The 24,930-nt window shown below is 38.8% G+C and overlaps 1 protein-coding gene across 1 annotated transcript in view; it reads left to right on the forward strand.

Annotated features, from left to right (window-relative positions):
• AOPEP (aminopeptidase O (putative)) overlaps positions 1–24,930 on the forward strand; it is a gene marked incomplete at its 5' end in the record, with an annotated part of 190,019 nt that overhangs the window by 113,973 nt on the left and 51,116 nt on the right. Inside the window, 2 exon segments of the mRNA XM_082335586.1 lie at positions 8,301–8,363; positions 8,365–8,370. Of these exon segments, the coding sequence (XP_082191712.1) occupies positions 8,301–8,363; positions 8,365–8,370 (69 nt within the window).

Below are 24,930 nucleotides of genomic sequence, written 5' to 3' on the forward strand. Positions count from 1 at the left end.
CTAGCAATCGGTATGTGTATCCATACAGAATGTTGTTTACATGAGAAAATTAGAGAAGGTAGAACAGAGCTTGGAAATAACTGGTTGGATACAATTAGTGTTGTTTTATTACGAAGAGTGTGATTGATAGAAATGCTAAGTGTTTTTATTTTTGTTTTTATAACTGAAGTGAGCCTGCTTGAAAAAAGACTCCATTATCCGTGCCAGTGCTGAGTGTTAGGCAGAAGAAAATGATCTTTCAGGAAGACTAGTGGAATTGTAAGCATGCGATCTGTATCCACTGTGGAATTTGAGGGGAAACATATCTTTTTATTAGGAGACTAATTCACTTCTACATGAAGTTCAGTGTTAAAAGCTGCTTTGAAAGTATTCCCGTGGTAGAAAAAGTGACATAGGATGAGATACTAAGGGTACACAGTAGTTAGGGAGAGCACTGAAATACGTGTGTGTGTATGTATGTATACTAGGTAGGGAAGATGATTTGTGCAAAGTATCAAAATTGCATTTGTCTCTTTCAGTTTGATTCTATACTGAAACTTTGAGGAATAATTCAACTTTTCCAGAATAATTTCTGCTGCTTTCTCAGAAATACTGTTTTCATGTGTTTAAAGTTTGTGTGCTAGTTTACTAAAAATGTGATTGTTTTTGATTTTTTTCCTATTGGTTGTTGCTGTTGACTATTCTTCTCACTCCAGAGATTTACAGTTGTCAGTATTTAAGCTCTGTTAATAACCTGCGCAAAAATGACTTTGTTGAAATAGCTGTTAAGTTTGTAATAAAAAAATAAAAAAAAAACCCAGTTGTGATATGTATGACTAATGCTAAATGCTATTTTGTCCTTCAATGACAAATTCACCAGTCTAACTGAAACACAAGAAACAAATCTTTTAATTCATTAAAATGAGTTGTGGTGTTATACTTCAAGTAGAAAATGTTTTGAAGTCTCAGCAAAAAATAGGTAGGGAGAAGAAAATACAATGTGGTAAACGAAAGCTTTTATTTAACTAGGGAATTTATTCAGGATGATGTGCTTCTGCTAATTCAGGTAAAGGAATATTAGCATATAATGCATTAAAATTACTTTAAAACTTTAATTACCATGTATTTTTTGTTTCTCAAAATGAATGTTTTTACTTGAATCCACCAAACTGAGAATCAAAGCAAGGATCAAATCTGAAATAGATCTCTTGATCTTGTGCACTGTATAGTGCTTAACAGCTGAAAGAAACATGGTAAAAAGTCCTAAAGCGTTCTTCAGAGAGTGTTCAGTGGAGTCATTTGCTGTACCTTAGCTTTCCAAATTCTGTTAATCTCACAGAACTTTCTAGGCACCCTGTAAATGTATTTGCTGGCCTTCAGTGATTACAGATAACATTTAATTCCTTTGGCAAACAGGGATTCGTATGGAAAATTTTATACCCAACTCATGTACAAGAGCTGAATTGAAGTAAATGTTGTTAAGCTATCTGAGAAATAGAGCCTGTCATTTTAAAAACTTCCCCTGAATACATATGAATATAATTTGAGGCTATTAAAACTACACATTTTCAGCATTTAGTTTTCCATTCCCATAAAAATATCTGTATTTATGGATTGTTTGGAAACTGTAATTGTACAGCTCCAAAAAATAATATTTTTTAGGATAGGGCTGCTTCAAAGTTCACTTAAGAGATGTATAATAGAACAAGAAAATACTGTGTCTATGTGTAAAAAATATAAAAATATGAGTGGAATTTTTGGTTTAGCCATAATAATATTTTTTCAAAAAATTAGTCCAGTTCTGGCATCAGTATCAGCTGTATCTTATTTGCAGTAGTTTTGTGTCAGGATCTTAGTTTCCTTTTTAATGGCACCCATCTCTATTAGCAAGGAAGTGTTGTTGCATAGCGTGTTTCACATTGAGTCTCCCAGATGGATATTATTATTATGTTGTCAAAGGGCGAATGTTCCTGTTAGGCCACATTCAGGCCACATTTTTAGATCAATTGAGCAAGTAACCGCCACGCATATGATGATGCACCCGCTCCCTTTCAGACTCTGAGATGACCATTTCTAAATTAGGAGAACTCAGGCCAGCATGGCCATGTGTTGAAATAGTTTAAAGTTTACAGATAATTACATCACTGTTAATTATAGCGGTCGAAGCGGCAGCCATTCTGTGCAGCGAAAGATTAAGGTCACTTCAATGTAAAACACAAGGTTTCTGCGGGAAAGAAAAAGGCAGTTTAAGTAGAGAGGTTTTTTCCTCTTGATTTGCAGGAAGAACTAGTTACACGCCCGTGATGGAGCACTATTTGGCAATCAGTCTCATTGGAGGCATTTTAATGAAGCAATGTTTGTTATCATATGATACTAACAAGATGAATTACATAACTGGGATCTACTAACGCCACTAACTGTTCCGTCTACTGTTGTTTCTAGGTATAAAGCCCTATTTTTGGTGGTTGACGTGTGCTCCTTTGTACCTTAGCTTACAAATACCTCCTGTCTTTAATAAAACAGGAAATGGAAAATGTGAGAACAGTTTTGTTCTTTCCAAAATAATAGGTCAAATGCTTTTTGCTTTTTCGTTTTTAATACTTCTCAAATGTTTGCCCCTACCAGTGTTTATGGAGTGAATTCTGAGTGGTCATGTAGTGAGTTTTGGGAGCAGAAAGAAGGCTGTCCCTTTCAGGGCATTTGCAACTGGAGCAACTTGCTATGTTTGGAAAAAAGTGGTGTGCTGCATTCAAACACTCCGTAAGTTTTCTTCTACAGAATTTCCTATGGATTTTTTATTAGTTAAGCATATACGCTTGTGTGTGGCAGCTGAATAATCCCCTTGATTTAAATGTCCCGAAGTTTTTCTTGATGTGATTGACTGTAATGGCTCTGAAGTAGGTTTGATGGTCTGCTGGCTCAAACGTGTGCTTCATTTCAGTCTTACATGTGTTTTATTTCAGTCTTACATTTATTACACATTGTCAGAAATAGGCTTAACGATTTTTTGATGACCAGTCTTAGCTATTGTCCTCATTCTGTGTCATTTTTCCATTTAGATTATGTTCACATTGTGTATAGTAAAAGCACACATACAGGCGTCTACAAGTGTGGACGTTGTTACTTAAAGAAATACATGAGCACAGAAGGCAAAGGCTAGACCTTTTACAAAACCAATTAAATTGTAATAAAATTACAAAACCAATTAAAAAGGTTTTGGTAGTTCTTAATCTGCTTTTTGATGGTCATGGTACTGGTAATGGTCATGGTAATGGTAAAGTAGTCATGGGTACATGGGTCATGGTAAAGTAGTCATGGGTACAACTTAGAATACTGTCATCCTCTCCTCCCCTTCCAGCCCCCCAAGAAGCTCTTTTAGAGCAGGAAGGTAGCTCACAGTTAAAAGCAAACACATTCTTTGTTGCTTTAATTAAACAGACAGGATTGAATTCATAAAGGTGTGTAAATTGTACTATACTCACTTGGTCTATGCTGCATATATTTTCTTGTGTTACTTTTCATGTGGGCACAAATGGAGTGACTACTCGCAATTGCCTAGTTCCTCTCATCAGACGCTTCGCTTACAGGTTTTGTGACACCTGTGTCAACATTTGAAACTAGACTACAGTTATCTCAACATTAGCATGGATATTTATGCTGTACAAATATATATCTATAGATATGCTATATAAATATAGAAAATATTTTTGATCTGATGAGATACAGGACACAAGCTCTCTAATATCTGTCGTTTTATTGGGACTGCAGTCTCACTATGGATGAGCGAACAGGAAATATTTTCCTTTTATCTTTGTACTATTAAGCTAAGTTCTTATCCTACATTGAGCTCCACTCAGGCAGTCTCCATATCTGAACAGCGTTGTTGAAGCAACGGGGCATTGATACTTAAATTTTCCATAGTCTTGATTCACAAATGATTGCCACTGACAATTTGCTTAATAAAGAAGGCACAAGAATTTTGTTGTCCTCCTGTGCTATAAGTGTGTTCTAGTTAACAGTAATTTTTCAAGAAAAGCTTTTATTTTTATCCTGAAAAATTGCTGCTGGAAAAGAAGCTTAGGCAATTATGTTGTTCTGTATGTGTCTTTCTCCCTTTTCTGTCTTTATTTAGGCATCCATTGGGCATTTTCAATGAAACTTGTAAGTGCTTTAAATCTGCCATGTTCCTGTACAGGATGCTGTGGGGAAAGCCCCCATAAAGGCAAGGCAGAAGTATGAGCTCCATCATTTCTGGGAATCCTAACAGACGCATGAGGGGGAAGATGTTATGACTGTCCCAGCCACAGGATACATTTTTGTTGACACTTTGAGCCTATGTGACAGTTTGGTCAAGAGACACAAGTTCCCAAGAAACTGGATTTCATTACTTTTGCTTCTCACAGAATTTCATGTTTTGGTTTTATATTGAACTATATTTGGTTTTATTCTGAACTATATCCTGTGTACTCTTCAGGTCGCATGCTCCAAATGTGATGAACACCCACGTAATGAATTTGCCTTACAGATGGTTCCCTTCTTCACTCCTAACACAAATACCTGAGAAAAAAAGGGGCTTAGGACGTAGCTTGGACGACTGATGAGTGCCTTGCTTATGTTCTCTCATCCGTATTGCAAAAGGAAATGAAATAAAGCTAGAGCGTACTAAATGTTTCCATGCAGAAGATCCTGTTTACTTCAAAAAAAGATGACCAGCTCGGTGCCAGTTCTGCAGTAACTATGGTTGTCTTGTTATTGTTTAAATTTGAGAGATTTTTCTGTGTTTTGGCTGTACTTCTGATGAATTCAGTGAAGCTACTCATATATTTAAATGCTTTGCTGAACCAAGCCTTAGTCATTCATCCTCAAGATCTTCTTTCCAAGTGACTACTTTTCTGATTGAACAGGAGATTTGACTTATCCTAATTGTCCAAACTGCTTTTTACTGGGAGATGTCGTGTGAATATTTTTTTTTTATATCTTACAGTATAGATGAAACCATTGTGGTGGGGCAGAATTCATTTGTCTTAGGCTCAGTTTTCTTCTATGTCCTGCAGTTTCCCCTCCCCTCTTTTGCTTGTTAAAGAGGTGCCCTTCTGAGCATATGCCGGATTATAGTGTGAGAAACCCACAAGATGGAATTCTAAGTTTATCACTCAAATTTACCTTCATTGTGGCTTGATAAATATGGCCTGTTTTTTGACAACAAGTGTTACCCTGAGTAAGCCTCTCAGGTTTTCAAATACTTATTAAGAAATAAAAGGAAGTAAAAAAATTTTGGATTTTATCTTTTGTGGACCACAACCAACACAGGCATTCATATTTAGGAGAAGTGGTTGCTTGAAGAGACTAGGAAGCCAGGGAAAGTGATTTCAGCTTATCTGGTTTTACAGATGCACATATGTTAACAGAAGGTGCATTTTAAAACTTTTTCCAATCTAAATAATTATTATACCATACTTTTGTTCTAATACACCCTCTTATTTTGTAACATCTGTAATACTTTTCAAGGAATCAAGCATTTTCTCTTCTTTGAAAAACTACCATGTTTATTTATCAGCCCAGGAGAGGAAACATACATGACAAAATACTTTTCAGTATTACATGCATTGCTTCTAATTTTACAGCAGCTCGAAGTTGCAGGATGGAGTTGTATAAAAGTAGCTGAGAGATTCTAGACATCTCAGAATGCACTACCTAATAGTGTGAAGACACAGTTTTAATGCAACCGTGTGTTTACAAAGTGTCTTCTACTAAATGATTGCAAAGTGCTTTTTTATGTAAGGACCTCATTACCATTGCATGAGATACCTCAAAAGCATGTAAGGCCTCTCTTAAAATTCTCTGTCCTTCGGAATTGAAATTAAAATGTTTATCTTGATTTTACAGATGGTAAACCAAGGCATGGAGATGCTAGGTAGCTTGTCCAAAGATACCTAAGAAAGTTGGGCAGGGCAAGGAAATGGCCTGAAGTCTTCAAGTTTGGTGTCCTAACACAAACCTTTCCCCGAGGGCACTCTGTGTTATAAATACCAAAGAATTAAGCCACACGATTTTCCATCAAGCAGTTAGTGCTCTACATACCAAAGTATGGACAGCTTGGTGATATTTTAACCTGTAGCAGAGATGGGAACAAGCTAGTGCTGTGACTTCACCTCCCCAGTAATGCTATGAAAGGTCCAGTGCATATAGCAGCATGACTGAAAAGGAGAACTTGAGCATGGGAGCATTCATTTTATCAATATTTACACTGCAATAGAACGTACTTTCTAGTAATGAATTAAGGCTATGCTTAGTGGTTTCTGATTTTAAGTATCAAATAGAAGTGTTGGCTTTGACTGTATTTTAAAGGATAATAATTTAATGGACAGCTATTTACCTTTTTGTCTTTGCCTGAATGAGTGTGTGCGGTCCTGTAACTTTTAACACAAAAGGAGAGTAGAGTAATTGATAAAAGCTTGCTAAATCATGTTTTTTCAATGCAAATAGTTTTGACTGTAAAACTTTCAGGCATGGTACGATAGGGTGTTGGGGGCATGATACTTAGTTTAGAAGCCAGAAATGTGCCTGTGTGTTGTGTCTGTACAGCGTAGAAAGAGTTGTGATGGACAAGTCTGCTCCTGTCTTACTAAGGTGGAAGAAGTGCAGAGCTGGAACCTGCGATAAAGAACAATTGCGTACATAATTCTTTACTATAGAGGTATACTTATTTTAATGATGTGTGTTGCTTTGCAACTATGTAAGACAGAAATGTAGAGTTAAGTACCTTATGTGAATGTCCTGTGTAGTGATCTAGCCTTCTGGTATAAAGTGGCATGTAAGTAAATACTTAACAAATTGTATTTAATTAAAAGTATCTGGTCAGACTATCGGATTCTCTTATGGCTTGTCAGGGACACAAGGACTTTTTCTGAAAACAAGCCGTTTTGTACTTGCAGGGTGTATTTCATATCTTGCACTTGTTTCTAATCAGTTAAAGCCTGTGAATGTCCCGTATAGGAATTTGTTTGAAGTGCCTTTAAAAAGGGAGGTTGTGTAATACCAATGACCTAGATGGCGTGTAGACACTAAGTCTTTTCATTTGTTTTCTCTTGTCCAAGCATTGAGACAGGAAGCATTCTTAGAATTATTTTTAGATTTTTAAAAGTCAACCTTGATTTCCTCATGTAACAGTAATCCCTTGGCTAGGCCTGAAAGCAATATTGTTTACTCTTCCATGGTGCCATATGCTTGCAATTTTTTGCTTTATTTTGGGTGCCTGTGTTTTGGGTTTGTGTGTTTGTTTGTTTTTTTTTTTTTAAAAGAAAGTACTCAGAAACTTCCATTTATATTGGATTGTCATACTTGAACTGTTTAGGTATAGAAGAAAGTGCTCCCTGATGTATCCATGATTCTTCTTGTTGTGTGTCCAAATCAAACACAGTAAGTGGCTTGATTTATTGCAGTCTAGTGAGATGATCATGTCTAAAGGATCACTTTCTTGCTCCATAATTGTGTTGTCTTTATGACATCACATTTGTTGTGACAGAAAGGTGGCTGAGCAGCTAGGGGCCAGGAATGCTGGTTTTCTTCTTAGCTTATACGCTGCTTATTTTCCATCTGAGCATTCAGCTGAGAAATGAGCCAGAAGTCCCAATCCGTCTTTACACCTAGGTCATGGCGCTGCTGCTGCTTAGTTGATGTGTCCCTCTTTTTAAACTAAAGAGAAACTAGGTGCATCAGTGTGTTTCTGTAACCCCTACCATTGCTCCTCATTCCATTTCCAGCATTAAAATCTGGGAAACTTCTACAGAGATGTTGTCTGAAACATGCATATGCTGCAGAATTAGTGAAACTTAACTATCCTTTCTTCTACCACACAAATGAGCTGTGCTGTGTAGAAAGGGTAAGCAGGTTCAAGTTCTGCATCTTTGTAATGTAAAAATATACCCAGCTAAGTGTTTTGTTACTTGTCATGCTAAGTTAATATTTGTAAAACATACTGAGATTGGTAGATGCAGTGAATGAAAGAATTCAGGGAGTTCCTGTTTGTTGTTGCTGGTGTGAGAGCCATGACTGATGGTTTGGAGTAAGGGAATTGAAATGTTAATTGTTCTTTGTGCTAGACATCAGCTTTTCAGTATCTTACCCATATTTGTCTTGCAATACAACTTGATGTTTCCAAATCATATTCTAGCCAGTGTTTGACTGTATTCCTTTCATCAATAAAAAGCTAGTGTGTTTCAGCTTATCTGTTCCTGAGTCATCTTCATCTGAATGTTTTTATTACCCTCAAACCTTAGAATAAGCCAAATGATTAAAATATTGTAAAAATGTCTTTTCATGACAGAATAAAAATCCCTTGTAACTCGACAAGTCTGCTATGGAAAAGAGTTACTTTTGAAGACTTATCGTGTGAGTTTTACTTGGCCATAACATTGTGAGTATCTGTTAAGTTCATGAAAACCTGATTATGGACACAGAATCATGAACTCTGGATTACTTGTGTACAGATTTAAAGAAAACCAAAGTAGCTCAATATTAATTACACAGAGGAAAAACTGGAAAGTGAGAGAAGTTGGATCAATATACCATCACTTTCATTATTGTGATTCTAATTATATTTACAATTTTTATAGATTTGTAAGTCACAAAATGGGAAGTGACCAAGCCATGAATTGTTACCAACACAAATAATATCCTGGAGATTCTGTAATGCTCATTGCTACTCATGTGTTGGCTGAGGAGATCTAGGTAGGCAAAGGAAAGGAATTGTAGATGGAAAGTCAAAGCTTGAGGTCTTCTCTTTGTATTCCCCCTCCCTGGCCACTACCTGCATTTTCCACTGGGGAGCTTTCTGTTTTCCTGTAAGAATATTACAGATAGCCCCACCATTCACCTGTAAAACACTCCAAAACTGGACATAGAAGTAAAGTTGCTTTAAGTTACAGGTAAGGAGAATTTGGCTACTTAATTATGTTGTGTGTGCTTCTCATGTTAGGAGATGGGGGATGGGAATGAAAAGATAAATGGAAGGAATGTCAAGTTAAAGATGCCCTTACAAGGATACCCTTTGTATTCTGGAAGCTAGCATATAGTTCCAGTGGCTTTTTTTCCAGTTTATTGAATTTATTGCCATCTTGGCTTAGTTAAGAGTGGACTGGGTGCGTGTTTTGCAATGCGGAATCTTTCCAAAGCACTGGCAAAGATTTAACAGTAAATCCAGCTGAGTTCCCCTGAGGGTTTGAGCTGAAATTCTGACTTTCATATTAAATTAGGCATGGTTACAAGACAAGAATTATTTGAAGTTTTTATGAAGCATGTGACTGCTAGAACAGGCAACTGGGATGCAAATCGTTTTCATGTATGTTTTCTTTTTTGGGTCAAAAATATATGCAGGATACAAAAGGTTCTTATTTATGGGACTTGAAGGGACATAAATAGAAAGATAGTTTTTAGATCTTGAAAATAAAAACCAACCCCCTCAAACTTCTTTGCCCAAGTTTCCTTCGTTTGAGGATTCTCCCCCCCAAAAGGGCTTTCCCCTTTTTTCTAAACACCTGAAGCTTCATACGACTATCCCATGTATTGGAACCAGGCAATGGTTTGGGGTTTGGGTTTGGGGTTTTGTTTTGTTTTTGTTTTTGTTTTTCCGTTTAGACTTCAGTTGTATTTTTGAAGTACTTTAGCAGATGTCTTCTGTGATGTGGCAATGGCCAAATAGACTTCCCATTTGTTTCCTTGGTCTGCTTTATATCTGTATTACTGTGGTGCTGCAGCTATTCCTGCCAGTATTTCAGGTTATATTATGAATGAGAATAATGAAATAAACATTGTCCCATGCCACTTCAGGTAGAAATTTCTATTAAACTTTGAAATGACCCATCACCACACCACAATTTTTTTTTTTTTTCAACTCAGAATTGTGCTATGCTTTGGAAATAGCCATATATTTGACAAGTTTAGATTGATGTGTGATGAGAGAAAACAGTGTTAAGTTCTGGTAGTCAGTCACCCATCTACACTTGAGTCTTCTCTGCAGTCCCTGCTGGATTAGTCCCTTGCTGGTGTCGGGGTTAGCAGCGCTGGGTGCTTAGAGGGAAATGAAAGGTAGAGCGACACAATTGTTAAGTCAGTCTCTCCACAGTACCACATAGCAAATGCAGTTCTTTTATTTTAATTTCCTTTCTTGCATCATATCCACTCTGCCTGCATTTTCACATTGGTTTCCTACCATGTTCCCTACCCTCATTTTCTTCACTACTTTGTAGGGAAGACTTGAGTTTCAGCAACCTCTTTATTTCCTCCCTTTGCAAAAAAGGCTATCATGAGGATGAAAATCCATTTCTACACTACTGTAACAAATACCTGCCCTTTACCTGATTTAAACCTCTATTAAGCTCAGTTTTTTTCTGGTCTGCCTATGAAAAAAGGAGGGAGAAGATAAAAGTTTAATGTCTGCTTGTTTTGTTCTTTTTAATTGAATTAATGGGAAGCCAATACATCTTTCTGTATGGAGCAACTCCATGCTACTACTGATACAGTTCTCCTTTCTTTTCTTTTTGTACAGTTGTTCATCTGTTCTTGTGAAGATAATGTTGTCATATAATATAAACTGCAGAGAACCCATTCCTCATGAATGTGCCTGTGTTAATTTTATGAAGGATTTTAGGCATTTTAGGATGCACAGAAAATGCTAAAACATAAAAACTGAAATTATGTTAAGTATGTGATGGTTTCATTTTAGCACAAATACAGAAGACACTTTATGAAGGTATCTTCACTTAATCTGGAATAAAAACAGGATCATAATTTGGAAGTGGGGATTACAAGTGGCCAAAAAAACAGTACATTCTTTGACTCCATCCAATAGCTCTCCCAGTCATTTTAGATGCTAAAGGAAGGTGCAGTTATCTTCTGAGGACTAGTGCTTTTGAAGTAGGCCTTTCTGTTACAAAGTAGGCTCTTCCACAGTCATTTGTTGTTGGGGGGGGGGAGGTGGGTTGGTTGGTTGTTTTTACCCAAATGGCAATAGAGCAACTCTTAAATGTTTACCTAGATTAAATGTTTTTACAGTATGCTGACAGTTTTGATAACTGGATTGGATTTCTGGGGAGAACAGTGGCTATATAGAGCCTGCTGTTTCTTGATTTAAGTATGGACAAGATTTTCAATAGCTAAAAATTGGCTGTATCTAAAAGTTGGTGAGTGTTTTGGGTGAGGTAAGCCATTCCTTTTTCCTTTGCAGTAGGAATGGCTCCTAAAACAACTAACAAGAGAGTTGGTATTGCTTAAAATCCTTTTTTGATTGTTTCAGCAAAAGCCAAGGACAGGATAGATTTGAAGATACATATCAACATCTGAGGCTCTGCGTTGATGCTAGTTCTTTCAGCCTTATATATTTTGCAGGCTTTAAAGGCATTCCCCCGGAAAGAAAAAAGATCAAGTTTTCCACTGTTTACTCTGGGGCTTTTGTTTTAGTTATTTATTTAATTTTTTCAATGTGTAGCATTCATTCTGGAAATCTGCGGTCCATACAGGGAGAGAAGATATGTTTGAACTGAGCAAGATATAAGAACTGAATATGTTGTGTATAAGCCAGTCAGTGTGAATGCTCAGTCAAAAAGCTCTTTTAAAATGAAAACCATTGCTTGGTCGATTGACATGGTGGTTGGTAAACTGGGGGAGGGCAAGATAAAGCTGGTTGCCTTTCAGCAGGAGCTGCTGAGCTTGAAGTGTTTGTAAGAGGGAACATGCACTAAGAAGTAGTGAATGAATATTTACAGTCACACCATAAGTAATAAGGAGAGGGCTGAGAGAGATGCCTGGTTATTACCTCAAAGAGAAGGAAGAAATAGTTTAAGAAAAGCTGGTATGGGAGGTGAACCAGAGTTTAGATGGGATCCACACTGTGAGTTTTCAGGGAAGGAGTACCAGTCCTTGTTAAGAAAGGCTTTGTCCCGAATGGAAATATCTGTCTCCCAGTGGGCACTGAGGGTGCACAGCAATTCCCAACCTTCACGGCCTCCTGGCTAGTTCGCTGTTAGGAAATCTCTGCATAAAATATTTTGAGTTTTGTATTCTTTCTAATGTCTTGGCTCCCGTACAGAAGCCAAATGTTACAATCTTCTTTGACTACACTGGTTTAAAATTAGGTAACGGGGACCCTTTTGAAGTCTTTATGAAAACCTCTGTCTTTGCTTCTCAGAACAGTCTGGAAAGCTCCTGAAATGCAGGAGCGGGGAGCTTGGGGCGGGGGGGACGGGGAAGACACCTCAAAACTGACAGTGAGAGGAAGAATCTGTACACACTGGGCTCTCTGATAAAGTGTTTTTGGATCAACTAACTGCAGGCTAAATTATAACAAAAAGCAAACTGGTTAAACCGGGAGTTCCCGTTATTAACGTTGTAAAAGTGTTAAAAATAGAATTCACAGCAAACAGGATGTCTGGTCATAACTGTGCAGTTTCGGTTGCCCGATATTTATGCAGTTGACCTTCTGTGCTGAGATCAGAGAACAGTGAGGAGCCTCGTGACTGTGAATAAAAATCCCCTTTAATCTGATCACACCAACACGGCAGCTCCTGGAAGGAGTGGGCTAGCATTTAAGGGTGATGCGGAGAAATGAGTTCGTACCTCCAGGGAACAGCACATATGCTGCTCCCGCTCTGGGGGTGACACATCCTTTCGGAACAGCTGTAGTTTTGCCTGGAGTTCTGGCCAGTGGAACTACGTATTTTCTTTTTAATAGTAGTGTTAAAGTTCTTTTTTTTTTTTTTTTTCCTTCTCCGATATTAAATTTGGAAGTAGACTGTTGGGAGTATAGCGACTTTATTCCAAGTTCCTGAAGTTGTACCAAATTATTTAATATACGAATAGTTTTGGGAGGTGGGCTGTGCTGCCTAGCCAAAAGGATATAGTGAGCACTCAGTGCATCATGGGAAGCGTTCCCCATTGACCATTTAGTGTATAGCTATCAAGAAAATTCTTTCTCCAGCCCGATAGACAAAAAGGCACGCCTGCAGCTTGAAGTCTGGACCAGACAGCACTGACATTTTAGCACGGAGAACAATTTGTGTTCACAGTCCCTGCCTCTTGTGTGACAGCAGATGAGAGAGTCGGGCTGGCTCCCGAGCGCGGGAGCGCGCGGGGCTGGTCTTACTGCCGTCTGCAAATACATTTTTTGCATTCACATTGTTGTGAAATGTGGTCAGCTGTGCCAACAGCACTTAGCTGAAATTAACCTTCTCTATTGTGTGCTTTTCTGTTGTTCTGAAAATTTCCATCTCGTTCAACTGAAAAGCAGACTGCCTTAAGTTTTAAGGAGCAAATCCATGAATGTAACAAAAGGCAAGGTAAAAAGTATCTGAGATACTACTTTTAAGAATTGATAGCAAATGTTGAAATTTGTTGAAAATAGTGGTAGCATCATTGCATAAAAAGGAGGCTTAAGAATCAATATTAAAAGCTCTAAAAATAAGGCTATCGTTCTTCAGTGTTTGGAAGAAACAGGGTGTTTCAAAGTTAGCATATCTCAGTATATAAACATTTTTTCTTAATGTTCAGCTGACGACTTCTCAGTAATCCATTTGGTATTATTTTAAGAACTCCTGAAACTGTATTTAGTGTCTCTGAATGTGTATGCAGTTTCTATGAATCAATATTATAGAAAATTGTTTTCCAGATAAGTGTATGTTGGTAAATAAATTAAATAATAGTAGTATTGATAGAGGCTCAGAAATTTCCCCAAACCTGTGCTGTGGAACAGTTGCATGTCAGTAGTAGACAAGACATATCTTGGAGAATGAATATGGTTGCCACAAATGGGTCTTCTGGACAGAAAAAAAGGAGGGGGGAAGAAGGAATTTCTGTTACTTTGTATTGATCTAGGTCTCAATTTTGTGATGATTCACTGAGGCTGGTAAAGCTGTACGTGTAGATCTTCATTATGGCTCCCTGCCAAGTTCTTAGGTTTCGGTAGTGCCCTGCTTTCCGATTTTTCTTAGTTTTCCTTTTAAAGGAGGATGTTGGCTTACAGCATCAGAAATTCTGTTGCGTATCAACATATATATTAATGGCATACTTGAAGTAAAAGTTATTTGAAATAGGTATTCCTGGCTTATTTCTCAATGTCTTTTTGCCAAGCCATTTGTTTACTGAACCTTTGAAAACAGAGATATAATTTTCAATTAACTGAAGGAATGTACAACATTCAAATACCACACCCCGCCTGCTTAGGAGGACAATACACTTTCTGTGCCTACATGCCCTTGAATAGTTAAGGGGCAGGTTTTGGGTTGATGTCAGTTTATAGTGGAAAAATACAAGTCTGAAGCTATTGCTTGAGAAGGCAAAATGTGTAGGTGAAAGCAAAATGCTGGAGGAACATATGGTATAAGTAGTATAGCCTTCTTAAAGAAATGTAACTGTATTAGTGGAATAGGACTACAAAGAGCTCTAGTCAAGTTTTGATTTCCTCTCAGGTGGGGGAAGCTTTCTCTAAGAACTTGTTTATCTTCTTAAAGAAGGCACAGTATATATATATATACACACACACATATATGTATATAAAATCTGGCTTTCCTGCCTTCTCCTCCCCCAAAAAAGAAAAGAAATGTGATTGTGAATTTTTAATTGGTTTCATTATAACTTTTTCAGTTTTAAAAGAGGTGGTTTTTAAAAGAAATTTGATAATACTGCTTTTTTGACCTTGTTGGGAAAGCACAATTAATCCCTTTTAAGTCCTTGTTTGGTCCCCTGCAAGAACCATGTCTTAACCATGTCTTTTCCTGTGCCATCTATGTTTCAGCACAGTAGCTAGGTTTGAGTAAGACCACACACACATTTGGGTCTGTGACAGTAAGAGGACGTGAATTTAATTCTGAAAAGGTGGGTTGTCCTGCAGCAAATGTCCTCAGCACCCACAGAAGGCTTCCTTCCTCCCCACCTGATGTCCTCGCCAGCTGTCCCTGCTCGCTGCCGTGGAGGTTTACATGGCTGGGTGTGGGCAGAGCTCCACTTGCAACCTGACTGCTCTTTCTCAAAAGGTATGCTAGGGGTACAGCAAAATTTCCTCAAGAGTGTGGGGAGACGTCCAGGATGATCCCACAGCTCAGATGGTTTGAAGGTTAATCATCAAGTGTAGCAGGCCAGGTTCTCAGGTGCACGAGGCTATGCAGAGGGTGTGGGCAGGGTCTGCATTTCTCCCTGCTGACTCCAAAAGCGTCCAAGAGCCAGCCTGTTGTAACCTTCTTGCCTGGCCCCTTCTGCTGTGAAGTAGCCATAGTAGTTCCCCGGAGGACGCTCTGCCAGTACTATCCAACGATGGACTATGTCGCAGCTCCTTGCTGCAACTGATGCTAAAAGACTGGAGCTGGAAGCTTTTAAATTTTTTTTTTTGAGTCCCCGTGTTACCAATTTACATGCTCTGAAGTGATCAGGTCGATAAACTGAATGACTTCAGGGAGGAAACTTTAAGATAAATACCAGAAAAAACGCCAGGTGTCCTCTTTCCTAGGTTCTGGCCCTAAACTGTCGCTGTTTTCTCTTTCCCCTTCCCCCTTATCTCTTGAAAGTTATGGAAGTGAAGCATGTATCCACAGGACAATGAAAATCCACAAATACTGTGTTGTCAATCAGCAATACACATTATTGATGGTAGGTTTTCATAGAATAGATCATTAGCAGACACTCCTCCATCATGGATTGATAGTAACTTGGTTATATTTTAATGGGCTACTAGGCCTGATTTAAACTCCTTCTGCTTAAATGTCAGTACTTGTTTTTGTTTTTAAATTACGACCTTTATGAAAAGAAGAAAAAGAGGGTAAATAAAATCATAAAACCTAATCTCATTCAAGATTCAACAAATTCTGTTTTTTGAGTCAGAAGCTCCATCTTCACTTTTCTTTTTTTTTTTTTTTTTTTTGTACCGGGGTCTACATACAGGAGCACAAGGCAGAGGCTGCTGCATGCTGTTCTGTGAAGCAGAGAGTGTAAAAGAGTAAAAACAGCTTTTTTAGCCCAAACCTTCTTTTGTCTTTCGTTGGTCAGTCAGACATTTTAATACTGGGCCAATTTCAAATCTAGGCAACATAGTTCTGCAGGGATGTACTATTCATAGGGTTTCAGTCCTTAAGCAAGCTCTTCGCAGCCATGTGATGCCCGTGTCCACAGCAGTCCCCATTTAGTATATCCCCAATGGAAGGACTGGCAGTTTTTCAAGTGCGGTGAAAGACAGAAGGATTGAAGAGCTCAGATTTAGCTGAAATTAGTGCAAGCTTTTACAAAAGTGGTATGTGCACATTTACTGTTCTGAGAATGCAGCCATTGGATTAATGTTTGCAGATCTGGTCTTTTAAATTATTTTCTGTGGTTTTAAGCTTACTTTTGAGTTCAGAGTTTAAATGTGAGGACTTGAGTAAAGCATGCCTGTCCAACTGTGATGGAGAAGTACTATCTGTTTTGAATGAAGTGGTTTTGTTTAGTCCTGTGTCACATTTAGCTTCAGTGATTCCATGCTTTATAATCCATGTTAATGGAGCTACTTTGTGTAAGTTAGAATACAGTATTCCATGTAAGAAAAAGCCACTTGTAGTCTTGGAATAAACATATATTAGTTTAAAGCAAATGTCACCATGTACATTATCTCTTAGGAAACTGTGAACTGGTATAAACTTTGTGTAACCTAAAGAGTGCAATGGCACTATACTGGGTGTAAAACAATATAGAGCTTGGTGCTCTACATCAGCTTACAGAGAAGCTTAATAGTTTTGTGGTTGTTTTAGTTCACCTACATAAATATTCACACTGCCATATTTTGGCAGTGGCATGACAAATAATTTTCTGTTTTAAAAGGTCATGGAAGAGTAATTTAAATGTCCAAATACATTAGCTATTGTTTTATTTTTTAATTCCCCCCTTCTTGAAAATACTGAGAAATTCAGTTGCATAAATAGGAAAGTGACTGAGCCCCTCCAGTAATGCACTGTAGGTTCAGTGTTTGTGCCTTTCAAATTACAGTGGCTAGATGTAAGCAATATAAATCGTTCTGAGACCTGTACAGCATGTATAGATAGAATGGCTGCACCCAGCAGTTTCTGGATCTTCTTCCACAGTGCAGAAATAACACGTCATTTAGCAATATTAGAAAGATCAGTGTAGAGAGATTAGTGTAGGATAACAGAGGATGGTCTGTCCACATTGCAATAATATGGCTGTAGGAATAGTTATGCGTAGTGACTTGGATTGCTTTTCATAGTTCTTTACAGATACAGTCGGTACTTTGCTTTCATAGAAAAAACACCTCGTGTTTCACATCTGTAACACTAGAGACAAAATTATAAGTTAACTGCAAAGGTTTGGGCCAATGTGTACCAGATCAGGCATCTGTGTGCCAGATACGCATGCTTCTGGGAGAGTGTTTCTGCTCAGTGGTCTGCACAAGATGCTGTTTGTTATTTAAGCCAGCTTTAGATGGGTTTCTATGAAAGATGGAGATTATGGTTTAGACAAATCATTTTTTCTTCTTAACAATTCCTCCACCTCATCTGCCTTCCCTGTTTTTTAGCAAGTTTTCTCCTGCTGACTATTGCTGAGACAGTGGCTCTGAATTCTGCCATCGTGTGTTTGTTTTGCCATGGTGGTTGTTACTTACAGTGAAGGAACTTCCCTGGGTGACCTGGAGGTTCCCCTGGACTTAACCTTTTCCAGATGAAACAGTGCAGCTCTGTGTAAGCTCTGGAGGGACAACTACAGGGCTTCTGCGTCCTTCGCTGGACAATGGTCCTCAGGGAAGTAGGTGGCTCTGCGAGGCTTCCCTTCCCCTGCGTGGAGGAGTTGTGTGCATGGCCTCACAGATCCCCTCTGGAAATACCTCTATTCACTGATGGTTCCCTGCTGGTCATTACCCAAGGTATTTTACACAGCTGTTACAGAATGAAATCAGATTAATCTAAAAGGACCTACTTCCCCTAAAACTGTAATGCACACTGGCATTAGTAATGTTTTTTTCTTCTGAACTCGTAAAATCCCATTTGTGTATTACCAGTAGGTAGGTTTCGGAGTTTTCAGTTGGGTTTGGTTGGTTTTTGGTTTTACTTACTACTAGAAAAGTTTGCATTAGTTCAGTATTATTCTTGTTATTCTGCCTGGCTTACTCCAGTTATCTTCTTCAGAGCTGCTGCGTACCAACTGCCAAGTAACTTTCCACATTCCATATTCCTCTTTTTGCAGGGAGGATGGCATTGCATGCACAATACAGGATGTCAAGGCATGATGTTAACAGCCCCTGGAGTTGCTGGCTGTGTTCAGGGTAGGCTGGATTCTTCAGCCTTAAGATCCTCTGAGGCGTAGAACTGTGAATAGCTGGTAGCTCTTGCCTCGGTTGACTTGAGAAGTCACCCTAGCACAACGCAGGGTTTTCTCTCCTTTCTGCTAAAGTCTGGGCACTAGCCTACCTCATGCTTCTCCACTGCTACGAGAGAAGAGGTCAGATCTGAAAATTGAGTCCTCCACCATTACATAGCTTTGCATGGCAGCCACAAGCTCACTTACACAGAGTGTTTTATCTAAATTACATAAGTCATTCTTTCTTCCCCTTTGCCCTTCTCTGTAATTGTTTCCTGCAATGATATATTTGCTTCAAGGACATTCCCATCTGATTTCAGAGGAGGGGAAGAAAGCTGATCAGCTCCCAGGAAATTCCTTTGGTAACTGCAGGGGCTGGGCTTGTGATGGTGTGGTATTAATAGTTCCTGTTCAGAGATTTTATGGATGCTGTCTTTCACCTCCTAAAAGAATGGAAGATTATTTTAGTCTTGTTTCCTATCACATATGCTCATATAAAGCTAATTTCAGTGTATATGTGTTTATCCATATGTTTTCTTTAGTAACCTGGCTTGTTTAAATCAAGTAATGACAGAAAGACGGATGTCAAAGACAACTAATACAGTCAACACTAGCCAGATAGAGGAAGGAGAGTCAGTAAATAATGCCATTGAAAGAGAGCTTGTGATTTGTTACAGGCAGGGAGTCTCTCTCTGTAGAAAGGCACTAGAAGTACCTGAATAAACTTCAGGTGAGTTTACAGTCAACCACAGGACACACATAGGGGGGGAAACCTGGACTTCATGGATTTTTGTGCTTCTGGAACAACACAGTTTTGCTACACGATGCTCCCTTGTGATGAAGCGCAGCTCCTTCTCGTGCTGCCTTATCATTCTCATACAGTAGTGTTACAAGGACAGGGAGGATGTTGGCTGCACCTGCAACTAGGAATCAGGATGTGCAAGTCTATTTTTTCTTTCGATGCTGATGAACTGAATGCCTTTAAGCAAACTAATTCACGTTAGGTTTTCTACAAATGACTCAACATAATTAACTGTGTTCAGTACAGATGTCTGCAATGCCTATTTCAATGGGTATCACAAAGAATGCACAGTGTGGTGATTCCCAGTGTATGATCTGTAGACCTCTGCTCCGGAATGGGCTGGTTGGCCATACATTACTGGCTTTATCATCCAGCCTCAACGACTCACTGTACATGCTTTCCTGTACTTTGTAGTACTTTTTCAGGAATGATACATGTGAGCACAAAACCAAAGAACTTTGAAAAAAGATGAGTATTGGAGATCATTCAAAACTGCTTGGTGTTGTTGCTACTGTTTCTATTGCACCCGTGCCTTACGTAGTATGCAGTTGCTGCTTCTAAAGCTGCATAAGGGGAAAATACAGTTTTATTTGTTGCAATATTAGCAACTCAGTGCTCATTTCACTGCAGAGTGTTTCATGAACAAGACTTCCTGCCCACATAATTTGCTTTTTCATACCCTCAAATAGGATAACATCATGTGACCAGGCAAAGCCGTGTATGATAGGTCAAATGCAAAAGTAGTGATTACATACTGATGAGGTCCTCAGATTAATTTAGGATCTAGGGCTAACTGTTGAAATATCTTGCAAGGGGATTGAAGGGAATGCAAAATCTGCTAGTAGTATATTTCCTAGTTTTTACTTGTGAATAAAATTTTTAAAAAAGTCAGATCAGGTGGTGCAGGGAGTATTCTTTCAGCCTATGAAAAAGTGTATTCAAGTCTGGGGGTTTTGTCTTTTGTTTTCCCAAAAGTTAAGTGCTACTGAATGTGGATTCATTCGGTGTTGAGCTCCACACAGGTTGTCCAGTCATTATAAAATTCATGTTGTCTCCAGAGCTGGACTATGTCTCCTGAGCCAATTTCGAAGCACGCTGCTTGGCCTCTCCCGCAGAGCACATGTGAATAATATTCTTAGCTAGACAGAAGTATTTTTCAGAGTGTCTTACACACTAATTTAAAACACAGGTGGAAACTCCTCCCAGCTTGTTTAGGTACATTACTTTTCTCATAGTCTAGTAGTTCTAAGCAGTCAATGAAATGTGCTGTGTGCATCATTAGTTAAGATGAATTATACTTTGGTAATGAAGAAGAACCTATTTCTTTAACTTGCATAAAAGTAACAGAAATCACTTAATTTTTAATTTATTCTTGATTTATCTGGTTTGCTGCTGTGTAGCTAAAAATCCTGTGACAAGTGTAGCTTGTTTTACTTAATTTCCTCCTTGGGGAAAGCCTGATCAAGCAGGGCTTTTACTATATTAATCTTATTAAATTTTACCAGTCATCTGTTTCCCTGCCACGAAATTTGGCATACGATGGAAAAGAGGAAGAGACAGAGACAAGCTAACATTATTAGTGACTCTGGGTAAAACAGCTGGCAGCCCATCACAGCAGGAACGTAGAGGTCTCTTATATCATCTGTGGACAGAGCAAGTGTGCCGATCTCTCTTGTTCCACCTGAAACAACAGTGGCCTGTGAAGCAGCTTTGGTTTGATGGTGTGCACAACCTTGAAGGACAGAAAAATCTTCATTCTCATGCCTGGTAATTGCATTAACTGTGTTCTAGGATTTTTAGTGTGCTGATTCACATCTTTCTCTGGCATCATATAGATGAGGAGGAAAATACTGTTTCTCTCTAAGTATTTTGTTATAAGCTACATATGTGCATATGGGTGGTACGTACTTACATGCATCACAACTGTGACAGTTTTTACTCTTGATTTTCAAGAGGCCCATCTCTGGCTGTCATGGGCTGTTGCAGCTGTCAGGAAGAGTAGATCAGTGACCGTTTCAGTTGAGATCCTTCCATTTTCTTTCCTCCCCCAGTATTTTCCATGTTAGCAAGCTTTCAGAAATTGTCAGAGCTTACAGGCTGTTCTTCGTGAGTACGGATCTTCCTCCCAGGCTTCCTTATAGAACTCCGAGAAAGCAGTTGCTTGATTGGCTTCCCTCAGCCCTCCCTGTGGTTTTCCATGGTATGAACCATTGAACTCATTAAGCAAATAGCAGAGAATGGAAAAGAACAAGATCAGAAGGAAGATGTTATGCCTGTTCTTCTTATCCAATCCTTTCATTCTGTGAGGATCTGATAGGGACAGGGAACTTAACAAAGATTTGGGGTTTGCAGTCACCATCTGGCCCTCTGTTTGTTTGGCTCTCTGTTGGCCTTTTTCTTTTGTTCTCCGTCTTACTTTTTCGTCTCTCTGCCTCTCTTAGCTGGGTGGGAGAGCTGTCCTAATATCCTTCTCCCTTGTAGCACGCACATAAGATGTGAAGAATGACTGCTTTAAATCAATCCTTACATTCATCACAGAAGCACCCTATAGTTATGTCAGCTGGCAGATTCTCAGTGCAGTATGTTTTATTTCTTTGCAGGCCAAGAGGTAGTGCAATGATGGCGATCTTTGTTGTTCTTATCTTCTACCCAGTGTACAGCATCAGCTGTCTTCCAGCTGATGAAGGCAAGTCCTCCAAAGACCAGGCTCAGCTTTCTGAAATCGGGGGTGGAGGGGAGGCTATAGATGGCTCCCTTTCTTGCAAATGAGAGAATACAGTGCCTCTGCAGGACTGCAGGGAGAACCTTGGTAACGCGTGGTGCTGTTGTACAGAGTAGTTGGATCTGTTGTAGAGAGCTGTTGCACGTAGTGGTACGATATACATCTGCATTGGAAGATTTCCAGCTTTGACCATGTAGTTTGGCAATATTTTCCATGTCAGAATGAATGATGTGTAATAGCCTCTGAAAATAAAATACATAGAAGAAAATCAATCTTGAACCTAAATTTTAAAATTATCAGATATATTTACTCAATTCCTATTGAATCTGATTAAATGACTGTATGAAGGATACAGTTTGATCTCTGGAGTAGATTGTGAGACAAGCCTGACCTATCTAGCTGAGAGAACCATTGGGTAAATGCAAAGTATAGCAAATAACTTTTTATTTGGTGTCTGTAAAATGCTATGATCAGGCATTAGTTTGTGATTTTAACAGTGAGACTCTGCCGGTGTACTTGCTGTTGAGAAGTATGTGCCCTTCCTCACTCTGCTTTGCTGAGCAGTGCTGAAAATTTGTATTGATCAGATCCAATGATTTTTTTTTTCTTCAAAGTAATGCATCTATTTTGAAAGAATCTGTCTTGTGTGAATTTCTTTTCGATTTCACGGTGAAACCATTTCACTCAAAATACAAGTTTTAGGATAGATGATGTTGATATAGTCCTTTCTTCTTTTCTGAAAAATTTTGGCAGGAAAAATGAAATGTTACAGTGCCCATCAAAACTTTTCACGACACACACTCTTGTACAATGAGCCCAGGTCACTACGTCTTAAGCATGTTGGTTTTGGATTGAGGCCAAATTTATAACCAGTATTACGAATGTATACGGGGTAACATTGCTCAGCCTGACAGCAGTTGCAGTGGTGTCAGTGCTTCCCTTTTGTTTTCAGGTAATCCAAAGTCTTTCACATACTGAGCAGCTATGCAGTGTTCTTAATTCTCACGTTGGCAGGAGCTGAAGGCAATGTAGAACTGAGCGTATAGAGTACCTCAATACAGCATAAAATTTTCCACTGCAAAATGGTGGTTTCCTAAGAAGGAAGAGAAGGCAGAAAATACAGATTTCCATCGATTTATTAATAGTGCTTTAAAAAGTGTCTGCTGTACCCATTTTCCAAGGAACATTGATTTCAGCACTGGAAGGGATTGGGGGGTTAGGCGGAAATAAAGTACAGCCCTGAGCATTTTAACACAGAAAATGCATAATTTCAGGAAGACAGGTAAATATTTAGATATACTCAGTGTTCACACCATCTCTTAAGCTCAGGCACGTAATGTCTTGAAATAAAATGTGCTGCTCAGAAGTTGCATGGTCTTGTCATTATCCCTTTACCCCTCCTGCAAAGAACAGTCATTGTTATTTTTAGTTCCTTTCACAATTCTTTGGCTTCCCTGGCAGCTTTTTTGGCATCTAAGCTAACTCTTTATTTGCTTTGTATAAAGATCCAGAATCTCACTAAAGAGTCTGTTTGTGCTGTGGTCTGAAGGTTAACTGATGCATTTAAACAACAATAACTCTTTATTTTACCCTGAAGCAGTGCTTTAGTTGTGTACCAAAACTTCACAGTCCAGTTGCAAGATCTCAGTGTCTTTGATGTTCAGAAGAAAAAACTTATTTCAGATATCTCTTCAACTGTGATCAACAGCCAGCCATCTCTGTAGTAGAATTTGGCATGTACATAGCAGAACGGCATCACTGCAGCACGTGTAAAATGTGTGTAAACAATGTCCACCGTTTAAGTTGGGGCATAAATAAAACTCTATGTAATTTATACTGTAGGGGGCATTTAGAAAAGCAGTATGGTGCTACTCTGCTCGAGTATGGTCAGCATATGTTTTGAGTAGTAAAGCTCAGAGCAGAAACCTGTGGGGAAAATGCCAAAACTTTTGCTAAATAAGTTGTTTTAGGACTTGTGATTTTAGACAGAACTTACTGGGTAGGGTGGGCGGGTGGGTGGGGGAATGACAATGAGTGGGAAAACTCATGAAAAAAATGATACTTTGATCCAGGGAGCTGGTGGTCTGGGACAGGATGAGATGACAGCTCTCTCATGCCCTCAGTGAATGCCCGTACTAAAGTAAAGCAGTGGTGTTCACAGTGGTGGTGTCCAGGGGAGCTATGGGGAGTGTGTGTGCCCACAGCACCCCACTGCACGATTTGGGGACGTTCTCCTGAGAGCTGCACGATGCAACTTCACCATCTCCCAGGCAAAAGATTTGGTGGAATCTGTTTCCCCCATGCTTAGGTGAGGGTTCATGGCAGCAGCACCGTATTAATCACCACCGTCCCTATTCATTTCCTCAGCTGGCTTCAATAAAGCAAGGGAAACCAGAAAGGAACACTACATTTGTTTGGAAGTGAAATTTTGGGAGAAGGGTTTTGTCTTATTACCTAAAAATGTAGCAAGACAGCAATATTTTCTTGCCTTTTTTTTTTTTTTTTTTTTAAACCCGACTGTTAAACTACCTCTAATAGTGCACTTTGATCTCAATGTCACAGCGCTGTGGTCATTGCAGCACATGGGATCTGTGCTGAAGCAGTGAGTTCAGTCCTCATCAAAGACTGTTCAACAGGTTATTTTAATTCACTCATTTTTGGTGTACTTTTATGCCATGATAAAACGTACCAGATCCTCTGTGAAATGAGGAGTCAGTGAGCAGTGATCCCATCCAGAAATGGATCTTAATTGTAGGTGAGCTATTTGCAAGCTTTTTTCATGAGATAATGTTGTATGAAGGTGAAGGGAAAACAAGGTAGTTTTATTACTGATCGCTTGGCAAGTATGGCCCTAGAATTTTTAAAAAATTCCTAAGGCTTTTTATATTTTAACTGTTCATGTGAGAATAGATACTGCATTTCTATGGTTTGTGTTCCTCTGCCCCATAGGCTGAACAGCGCAATACTACCTGCTACATTCTATGGCTGTTTCTTTCCCCTATGTAATATGTTATAGTTTGGCTAGTGTGTATTACTTCAAACTTCCTTTTTCATAGGGAATGTCTGTAAAAGAAGGTGTGGAAAGTGTGCTTTGAATACCAAC

The sequence above is a fragment of the Platalea leucorodia genome, assembly GCF_965183815.1.
Source record: "Platalea leucorodia genome assembly, chromosome: Z".
NCBI classification, from domain to species: Eukaryota; Metazoa; Chordata; class Aves; order Pelecaniformes; family Threskiornithidae; genus Platalea; species Platalea leucorodia.